Source organism: Nyctibius grandis, chromosome 32 (assembly GCF_013368605.1).
Source record: "Nyctibius grandis isolate bNycGra1 chromosome 32, bNycGra1.pri, whole genome shotgun sequence".
NCBI classification, from domain to species: Eukaryota; Metazoa; Chordata; class Aves; order Nyctibiiformes; family Nyctibiidae; genus Nyctibius; species Nyctibius grandis.
This window is the reverse complement of record NC_090689.1, coordinates 920,762-930,858: the sequence shown is the minus strand read 5'-3', so window position 1 is coordinate 930,858 and position 10,097 is coordinate 920,762. Positions and strand designations below refer to the sequence as shown.

Here is a 10,097-nt window from a genome sequence, read left to right as displayed (position 1 = left end):
CTTGTAACATTATCAGGTTATGAACTCAAATAAAGAAGTGAACTACTTCCACGGTTCCGGTTCCAAGTTCCAATCTTTCATCTTAATTTGGAGCAGTACAAAGAGGTATGGTTTTTTAATGTAAATAGGAGTGGTTTTCCAGGAATGGTTTTAAAATGTTTCTATAGAAAATGCTGTGATGTGAAAACCCGCGGCATGAAGGTCTTCTGCATGCTGAGAAGCCTGGTAAAATTTAACCACAGTGCAGTGTATCCTGACAATCAAGAGCAACTGTATCTATTTCAGCTGACTCAAAAATGCGGAACTGATATGCTGTAGCTGACTGCAAGTAAATATGCCTCACAGTTAGAAATGTATTGTGTATTCATTAATGTTTAGCTTCCTACTTTTGTTTAGCAGCTTTAGCTTTTGACAGGAAATAAACTTTATTCCACCCACTGACTGAAACAGATTTTCTGATAAGTGGTATCCTGCCCAGTAATAAGGATATAGTCTGTATACTGTGGGCTTGAAGTCTCATGTTGTACTGAAATTCATATTATGTATGATAGTCAAGAGTTATAAAGGCTACAAAAAAATTCCCTAACAACCACTCACCTCCAAATCTGCAGATGTGCAACAGATTTCTTGTTGGTTGTAATGCAGATACCAAAGATAAATGATACAGAATGAACCAAACACAGCTGAGAGTGGAGAAAGCATCCGGTGCCAAAATGCCTAGTGATAACTAAGAAGATGACAGCCCCAATTTTTAATTTTTATTTCTATGTTTTCAGCTTTAAAAATAATCCTATCTTAACTTTGAGCAATCTTTAACTTTGTGAACTTCTACTGCATCTGAATTGTCTAATTCATGTTATTCCCCAGTGGCTTTATTCTCCGTCATTGTGCCATCATTAGAATTTCCACCTTAGACTACTCCACTGCTGGGAGCGTATGTTTGCCTTGTGTAAGCACTTAGGCAGATGACAGTGAGCTAACTTTACTTCATATTGATGCTTTGAGCAATGTGGAGTGGAATTTCACACTGCAGGTTCACAGGTTTCATAACTTGTCCCTTTTGAATTACAAATGTATTAATACAGTTTGACAAAAATACCTTGGTGTTTTCTCTACTTTTAAAGTCTTATGATAACCATAATTGTAGTCTGATTTAGAAGTTTCATGCAGCTTCCTTGATATCCCAATAGATAATTCCAGAGGGTAACCTGCAAGCAGTCTTAGCAGAAACGATTTAGCCATCTTGCTTGCATATAGATACAGCTGACTTGTAAACTGACACATGAAGGCATGAACTGGGCACTGATAGCTCTTGCTGGGCTTGGTAAGGAGAGCTAAAAGGAGTGAGGATTACTTTTAGATTGCCAGTGTCATCTTTTTCCCTCCACTATCAACTACTCTTTCAAAAAATCAGCCCTTTGGTCTTTTGGAGAATAATTTCAAAAGCCGAAAAGGCACTTAACTTGCGTGGTGGGAGCTGAACTCCTTACCATCAGCTGTATATTCTGTCCGCTGAATTTTTGGGTAATTTTGTGATGGTATTTTGGTCTAGTTGGACATAAGGAAATGCAGAGCTCAGGCAGTGACTAAGCAGTTCCAGTGTCAGTTTCCCACCAAAGGTTGCGTCAGCTCATGAACATGAATTATGCTCTGGTAGGGGAGAGACAAATGCAGAACTTCCTTGGTCTGGCATCAGATCTTCTAGTGATGTTTCTGGGAAGTTTAATTAAAAACCAAGAGTAAAATCCCTATGTAGTAACTCATTCATTCGTTCAATACATTGTTATTGTATTCAGTGTCATTCAGGGGAAAAAAATGCTGAAGATACGATGCCTCTCACTGGTTTGTTTACAGTCCTGCCAACCATTTTCTGTTCCCGCTGTTTTTCCCTGATTATCTGCCCCTTTCCCAGTAACACTCTGAGTTAATTTGATGAACCATCAACTCAGTTTGGGGAGTAAGGCGTTTTATGTATAGGTGATATATGAAGTGATTTTTTTTTTTTTTTTAATCTGTAGCAAGCTGCTTAACTCTCTTTAAATCATCTTCACACATTGCTATTTTTAAGTCCTTTGCTCAGCAGATCAGACTGCTTTGGTATCTGCAAATCTTCTTCATATCTCTGCAGCTGAGACCAAAATCCTGCATTGGGTTCTGCTACTGGCCTGGCAGACTTCACAGCCTAGAAGAAAGGAGAGACACTGTAGAAGCAAGGGAAGGTATCATGCAAACAGCTTTCTTCCTCTTAGACTTTTGAGTAGATTTACTTTGGTTTTGATTTTGCTATGGAATAATAAACAGATATTTTGGTGAGCTGACCTCACTCTGTGCTTGCTAAAGCCTTCTGGCATGTGGTCCATGTTACAGAAAGGATTCATGGGCAAGACATGAAAAGGAGCTGTTGAATTTGCTGGAAATATGAATGTCTTTCACAAAGTGTGGTGACACCACGCATCTTTAAGATAGAGTGCAACTTGGTCACGCATCTGCACGCCTCTGTCAAGTACTGAGCAAAAGTGTTGTCTAAATTAGGGACTTGGGGATATACCTACCAAATGGGTGGAGACCGTAGAACACGAGTCATATGTATTGGACGGGCTTCCTAATAAAGTTGAGATGCTGTTACTGGTCCCTAGCTATTTAGCAGGCCTAAGAGATGATGTTTCTTTGTTCCGTTGAGCTGCCACATAGGTGATAAGGGCAAATCCTGCAAAACAACTTCTGTGCATACTCGCTTCCTTTTCATGCATTTGCTTTATGTCTGTCTTTAACTTCACTTATCATGGCTAAGCAAACAACAGGGAACACATGCACAAAACAACCAGTTTTGCATATTTGCTACCAGTGCTTAAAGCCTATTTGGATTTGTAATTATATTTGTCCCAGAAACCTCACATGGAAAGCTTATTTGTCCAAGTTGGGGGTGAAAAAATCTTACAGTGGAATTTTTTATTCAAATGTTGAATAACTGCTATTAAACAGGCAAGAGCACCAAAATAATTCTATGAGAAATCATCATTACTCATTACTCAGCATTGCATTTCTTACCCAAAAGATGTTTAAATAGAAATCTGGGTGTAAGTACAATACCTCAAAGGCATCCTTGAGCGGGAGCTGTCGGTGTCTCATCAGATAAGCAGTGCAAATGGCAGCTGATCGGCTGCGGCCGTTTTTACAGTACACTAAGCATTTCCCACCGCTCTTCACAGCCTCCTCTATGGCATCGCTGCACTGGTCGAAATACCGATACAGGTCTTCGGCCGGGTCATCGAACACCGGCACGCGCATGCCCCGGACGTGCTGGAGGCCGGGGAAGGGCTGCTGCCTGGTGACATTAACGCAGAAGGTGACTCCCTCTCGCGTGAGCAGGTCCTCGTTGCAGGCTGCCCTGGCGTTGCTGATGAGCAGCGAGGCGGTGACCTCGCAGAGCTGGAGCATCGGCAGCCAAGGCCGCAGCGGCGCTGGCACCACGGTCCCACCGCAGAGCTCCCAGATCGCCTCCTCCGCACGGCATTCGAGCCGCCGCACACGCCGGTGGGGGGATCAGGGTGCGGGTTGCTCCCCCCAGCAACGTGTACGGGCTGCGCTGGGCTGTGCTATATTTATCCTCTCTGAACAGTCTCAGGCATAAGGCTTCAGGCAGGTCCTAGTGCCTGCTGCATCCCGGGAGTCGCATTTAAACAGCTAAAAGCAATCTCAGAGCCCAGAGAGCATTTGTAAAACCGTTGGATTTGTACAGCCCCTGTTCCTATCGCAGCTCCTTACAAGAAGCTAAAACCTCTAACTCACAGGAAAGCTGCTGCTGGGGTCAGCAATGATGCAGTAACGATGCAATATTGATCTGATTACTCCAGCTCACCTCCAGATGATCTCGTTGCCCCTCACCTACAACAGAAGTGTCTTTTGAGTACCCAGAAAATGATTTTCTAGGCTAGCTAGATAGGCAATGCTAATCTTTCTGGACTTCAGTAAAAGTGCTGGTGTGGTGCCAGGGCAGAGAGTGTCTTACGTGTGAGCGTGCAGCCACACGTTCGAGCTGTGAAGGACGGGAAGGGATGGGGCCAAGGACCTGGCCAGGGGAACGCCACATCAGCCGGTGCTGGGTGGGGGCTGCGGGCTGGCCATGGGTACCAGCTGCCTCCTGGCAGATTGAGCCTGTTACCGGTACATGGAGAGTAATCATAAGCTAAACGCAAATGCCATCTCCTGGCAGTGAAGACAGTTGCCTCTTCTGAGAGAACGTGGTTGAATCGCAGGGTAATAGTCTCATCCCCCGGCTAGAAAAGCTCTGATGCCTCAGTCCAGATTTTGCTGGGGGGTTTCTGGTCTTGGTGCTGCCGCTGTTGGGGTACGGTGCAAACATCTTGTGCAAACAGCCCCGGTTACGCCGGCTGTCTCTCGTCCTCTTGCCATGCACTGCTGTAAAGTGCCTGGCCCCATCGTCTTGGCGAGCTCCTTGTAGGTGGTATCAGGGCCCCCGGAGCCCTCCCTTCTCGGGGAAGCAGGGCTGTGTGCGGCTGCAGGGAAGCAGGAGCTGAGCTGAGCTTGTACCACGCCCACCCCTTCTGCAGTTTCTTAGCAGTGAATTTGCAAACTTACGGTGTTCAGCAGCTTTACAAACAGCATTGTTGCCAAACAGCTTTAATACACATAGAGCTGCAAGTGGCCATTATTTAAGATCACACAGAGGAGGCAAAGGAGGTGACTGAACTGCAACCAACTTGTCCCAGGAGAAGACCAACATTTCTACACTTGTCTGTATGCACATAAATGTGTCCGTGTGGCGCCCAAATAGCTGTAACTGTAGGACCCAAACTAAAGAAATACCTACTCACTCAAGGGTATCACTCAATTTATTAAATTTAAGTGATATTTGCTTCCAGGCAGATACACTTTTGGTAGTTTCCAGTGATCAAGTCTCTCTTGGACACTTCACGAGCTGCTTCTGACGCACTACCTTGACCCCTGCATCAAGCATTTCTGGAACTGGACAGTGCAGAGCTGAAGCACAAACCTTTCTGCTGCATCAGTTCAGTCTCAGGCACTCGCTCGAGATTAAACATCCACGTCACTGCGACGGGCCAGCCGTCTGCTTTGCTTGCTGTTAACCCTGCCAACAGCTGCACCAGTACCAGGCCATGGTAAATAATGAGCACAAGACTTTGTAATGACAAATACCAAGGGTATTTCTGATTCCTTGTACCATTATGCCATGACTTTTTGTGCATCTATATGAGACAGAGAACATTTAGCATACTTGCTTCGATAACTCAAGTCAGGCTCACCTTGTTTCCACACATACCACGTCCATACAACCCTGGCAGTTGCTCCTCCAGATCACACGGGGTTTAATGCCGGCAAACCCGTAGCGCCAGCACTGGCATCAGCCCGATACAAACCTTAGGGCTGAAAGCAAGCCTTCACTCCTCGGGACTCCTGACCTGGCCTTTAGCTGTGCCTTAGCAAGGAAAAAGAAAGAAGACACCAAACTCGGCTTAAACGGAGAAGAAATAAAACTGCCCTGTAAATACAGATCTCAGTCTCCAGCCTTTTTATTTATACAAGGATTCAAAGAACATATTTCAACTTTAGATAAACAGTGCAAGAGAGTTACAAGTACCTTGGTAACAGAAAGAAATAGATAACTGTCCAGCTATGCCAATAAGTGAAATAATTCTTACTCCTGCAGATAGAAATGCATTTGTTTAAAGCAAAGGTGGACTGTAGATATTTTGCTATACCTTAGCCCCTACCAAGCCCACCGGCAAAGAACAGGCAGTTTGTCATTTGTAAATGATAAGTAGCTGCGCTCTCAAAGCCTTTTGAGACCCTCGCCCTTGGTTAAAACATACACGTTATGGCACAAAGGAGCAGGCTGAAAGACAGAGACACTTGGAAATCCACTAGTTCTGGTTCTCCCCTTCCCAGGGACAGGGGTGCTTGTTAATATTTTTTCCTAGACCGCTACCCGCCGCCCCGCCGCATCCCTGTGAAGTACGAGGCCTTTTCAAACCAGACCACCACAAATCTCGACAACATCAAAGCAAATGTTTCTCCCCAGCCACCCCCGTTCCCCAAACCAACCCACGGCAGCCGCCAGCCCCCGCCGTGGCTGCAGCCCTCACCCCACCATCGCTACGGGGCTGGGGAGGTTTGTCACCACGTTTTCGAGCAGGCGGTAGCCCAGGAAATGTCATTTATAAGCACTGAAAGGCCCAGGCTCTGTGCCAGCCCGAGCACGGGCTCGGGGCTCGTCTGGACCTGGGCTGACTTCAGCTTGTTGGGCCGTGCCAGCGGTTGTCCAGCCGCCGGGTAACTATGGTTTGCTTTAGGTTTGCTTTACTTTGAGCGATACCGAGTGGACACCCTGGGGGCACTCGGCCGTTTCAGCTCCCCAGCGGAAGGTGACGTGGCCGAGCGCAGCCCCGGGCCACCGAATTGCAGCAGGTTGGGGAAACCGCTTTGGGGCAACAAAGGGAACAGAAAAACAGAATAACCAGGGACCTACAAAAAGCAGCGGCGTAGGAGGACCACGTGAAAAGGTACACAAAATAAACCCAGCGGTCCCAGGGCCCAGGAGGGAGGAAGCGTCAACACCAACATCATGTGCCTCCTGGCAAAGAGGGGGACGAGCCCCCGGCCCTGCCCGAACCCCAGCTCGGCTCCCGGGGGACTGAGCAGGTGCCTACAGGCCCAGAGGGACACTGAGGCGGGAGCTCAACCCCAGCCAAAGGGGGAAGGCATCAGGAAGGGCTTCTCCTGCGTAACAGTTTTTTCTGTACTCTTGAGGCTTTGCTTTATTAATTTGGACTATCAGGTTTTATTATTGTAATGGGACCAATAATTTGGGCTATTACATGGTTAAAATATTAACTGGGCAATCAGTAAATTCTTGGCTTCACGTTTAAGGTGTGTTCCCCTTGGGGCCTGGAGGAAGCTTTTGAGGGTACCAGGCTGACAGCGAACGCTAACTGCACAGGAATGGAAACACCAAGGGCCTTCCTTTCAATCTCCCGTTCTGCAAAGCAAAACACTGACCTCGTCATCCAGGTGTTAGAATTCCAATCCAACTCAACCGTTTTCTGAAGAGGGTAGAATGTTTTAATGCCCCCTCTCCTCCCTGTTTTTGCTTTGGATGTAAAGTTTCTGCAGGATTGGTTGTGGGGATTTCTGTAACTGAAGGCTAAATTTGTACTGGCAATTCTGGTTAAAAAAAAAAAAGAAAAAAAAAAGAACTCTTTAGAGCAGTAAAAGTAACGTGGAACTTGCCGTATTTTTAGAAGTAAACAAATCTGTATAAATCCATGACTTGTATTCATCCACTCCTGCGTTCCGATGGGTCTAGTGGCGTTGTCTGTGCTTTAGCCAGCGCCCAGCACCCAGCCTTCATTTCTGAAACCCTGCCAGATCAGATCAGTTCTAACCTTACAAGGCAGCGAGCACAAGGCAGAAAGGATCCCAAGTCAGTAACACTGGTTGCTGTGACTTGGAGAAGCCAGTCAAAGCTGCCCTAACACCTCTGCCTGGTTTGAGGCACCGTCAGCGTTGTTGCCTGGCCCCAGATGGGACCCTGCCCCAGGGAGGGCAGGCGACCAGCTCCCTCCGGCTTCCAGCCTTACCTTGCTCATGTTCTCGTCTTCCCTTAAATTGCACATTCTAGAAACTGCTAACGTTAAAAATGTTCTTTTTTTTTCCCCCTTTCTTAGAGAACAGCCAAACCCCAACCCCATAACATTTGCTCAGCCCAAAGACACGTCTGACAGGACAGAGGAGAAATGCTCAAACATCTGCTGTGCAGACCAGTGAAGTAGGAGATAGATGCACCTCTGCCCTCCCTCTCGCCCGCAGTACAAACACATTTGAGACTCAAACCCAGCCCCATACGAATGAAGCCCAACCCCTAGGCATGCCCTTGGCCCAACAGGTCACAGTGACTGTGCTGTATCTATAACATCTGCTAAACCTACGTCCCCAGCCGATGCTTGCCGTACGTGTCAGGTACAGAAGCCTTCTGGAAGCCCTGAAGCACACAGCCCTACAAGCACAGACACTCCTACAGCTACATAAGGATATTTATATCTTTCACCCACCACCCCCAGCTTCAAAACCTGGCATGGAGTCCACCCCACCAAGCACTTCGGGGTTAGGGCAGCCTGACCGAGGCTGGTGCGTGGCGGGATGGGGTGGCAGAGGGTGAGCCTGGCCCTTCCCTCAGCCGAAACGGAGCTGCCGGCCGGTGTGTCAATCACAGAATCACAGAATGTTAGGGATTGGAAGGGACCTCGAAAGATCATCTAGTCCAATCCCCCTGCCGGGGCAGGATTGCCTAGACCATATCACACAGGAACGCGTCCAGGCGGGTTTTGAATGTCTCCAGAGAAGGAGACTCCACAACCTCTCTGGGCAGCAAACCTCTCTGACCCGCTGTCTCACCCCGTCCCTGCCGCGGTTAGGGAAGGTGCGTGGGAGGATGGGGAAGGGACAGGGAAAGCGGGAATTCACTCAAAAACCTACAATGCAACAGAATCAGAGAATCATAGAATTGGTTTGGCTGGAAAGGACCTTTAAGATCATCAAGTCCAACTGTTAACCCAGCACTGCCAAACAGGAACAAACTTCAAAAGAAAAAAAAATATCCCAAACAAAACGTGTCTTGTCCTCACATGCCCCCTGGTAGGGGGGTAGGTGCTACCTTGAGTCAGTCTCCTGGGTCGGGATGCTGCCCAGGGCTAATTGCCACCAGCCCCTCTCTGCCCTGGGGGTCACTCCCGCCCGTGCCCAGTGTGAGCTCTCACCACCAGTCACAATACTCCAGGTAGTAAAAAGTCCCTGGTCTCTCTTATTACAAAAAAAAAGAAAGGGATTCCCATCCACGGCTGGGGCTGGAGGAGGAGGAGGAGACAGCACAACTGTCTGTCGAGTGGAGAATCCTGCTGTGCATATTTTCATCTCTCTGTTACCTATGGCGGCACTGCACTGCAGGTAGAAATTGGACCATTATTACTTGGGTAAAAAATCGCTTTCCAACTAGCATGCAAAGAAAAAATACCCCAAACCCCAACCCCTCACACTCATTCCCAGTCACTTAGATGTAGGAGACCTACCCTTCAAATTGTCACCAGCTACGAGCTCAAGTAAGAAACCCACTTGTGACCTTTCCAAAGAAAAAGGGAGTTCTGCGTTTTTGGGTCCAACAGGCACTGCCAAACTGTTTCAGTTCAACCCCCCAAACCTGCTCCCGCTCCTACGTACGCCGCTGGAAGCGAAGGGCCGTCTCTGCCCGCCTAGGAAGTACAGAGGGAGAACCCGGCAGAGCCCCTGAACACAGCACCTGAGCAGCGCTGGCCATGTCTGTCTCTCCGCGTCACGGCGTGGCGTTGCTCTGGGCACCGTCGTGCCTTCAGCAGCTGTACGGTGCACGGTCAGCAGCGCCTGGCCTGCGGCTGGTAACAGCATCAGGGCAATTGCATATTCCACGGGGGGCAGCAGAAGAGCTGCCTGCGGAGGGGCCGGCCGGGCTATCCCGGAGGCCTCTCTGCAAAGGGTTGTTTCAGCCCCGAAAGCCAGTTTGTGGCAATAACAAAAGTAAAACAATGAGGTACGGAAAGAAGGGCCCAGCATTGGGGGAGAGACCAAGAAAGAAGAAAACAGCTCGAGCACTGCCAGAAATAGCAAACAACTGAAACCTTTCTCTCCTCCCTCTCTTTTTTTTTTTTTTTTTTTTTTTTTTTTTTTGCCAAGGTGAATTAAATATGTCCTTTTGTTGGTTGGTTGGTTGGTTTTGGCAAAGTGAAGCCCTCGGCCGCAGTCTCTTTCCTGGCTGTGTTAGTGAGTTACCGCCACAAGTGCTGCGTGGCAAGGAAAGCCACCGAGAGGAGGAGGAGGAAGGCGGAAGGCAAAGATCTGCTGCTGGCCCCACTGACGCCATGTCCAGACTGCTTAGGAATAGCGTGGGTTTCTGGCTGCCTGGTGCTGGGGTTCTTAGAAAGTCTTTTGCCACAGACGTCGTCAGGACAGCTGTCACCGCTCCCGGAGCCGCTCATGTCGTCACCTGCGCAGAGACAAACACACGGTGAGCCCCGGCTGCGTTCCTTACG

At 48.2% G+C, this 10,097-nt stretch overlaps 2 protein-coding genes across 4 annotated transcripts in view; both read right to left on the bottom strand.

The window, feature by feature from the left end:
• Window positions 1-743: 743 nt before the first annotated feature.
• Window positions 744-3,600, bottom strand: DUSP28 (dual specificity phosphatase 28). The gene is made up of 2 exons (XM_068421161.1): window positions 3,091-3,600; window positions 744-2,182 (listed from the first exon to the last, which is right to left on the bottom strand). The coding sequence occupies exons 1-2, from the start codon at window positions 3,436-3,438 to the stop codon at window positions 2,048-2,050; spliced, it is 483 nt and encodes a 160-aa protein (XP_068277262.1). The 5' UTR covers window positions 3,439-3,600; the 3' UTR covers window positions 744-2,047.
• A 1,928-nt stretch (window positions 3,601-5,528) lies between these two features.
• Window positions 5,529-10,097, bottom strand: part of GPC1 (glypican 1) — a 206,662-nt gene continuing 202,093 nt past the window's right edge. The window contains exons 9-10 of one of the 3 annotated variants that reach the window (XR_011049899.1): window positions 9,105-10,051; window positions 5,529-7,203 (exon numbers count right to left, since the gene is read on the bottom strand). Coding sequence is in view for 1 of the 3 variants with exons in the window: in XM_068421147.1 (XP_068277248.1) it covers window positions 9,834-10,051 (218 nt within the window). In the remaining 2 variants the exon portion in view is untranslated. Of the gene's footprint in view, window positions 10,052-10,097 lie in introns of all 3 variants that reach the window. The other 2 variants (XR_011049900.1, XM_068421147.1) reach the window with 2 other exon arrangements.

Bases quoted from the DNA above. Each gene is read 5' to 3' on its own strand.
- DUSP28 (XM_068421161.1), bottom strand. From the start codon at position 3,438: ATGCTCCAGCTCTGCGAGGTCACCGCCTCGCTGCTCATCAGCAACGCC. The intron at 2,183-3,090 runs GTATTGTACTTA...CCTTTCTTCTAG, and splicing joins CGCTCAAGGATGCCTTTGAG to GCTGTGAAGTCTGCCAGGCC.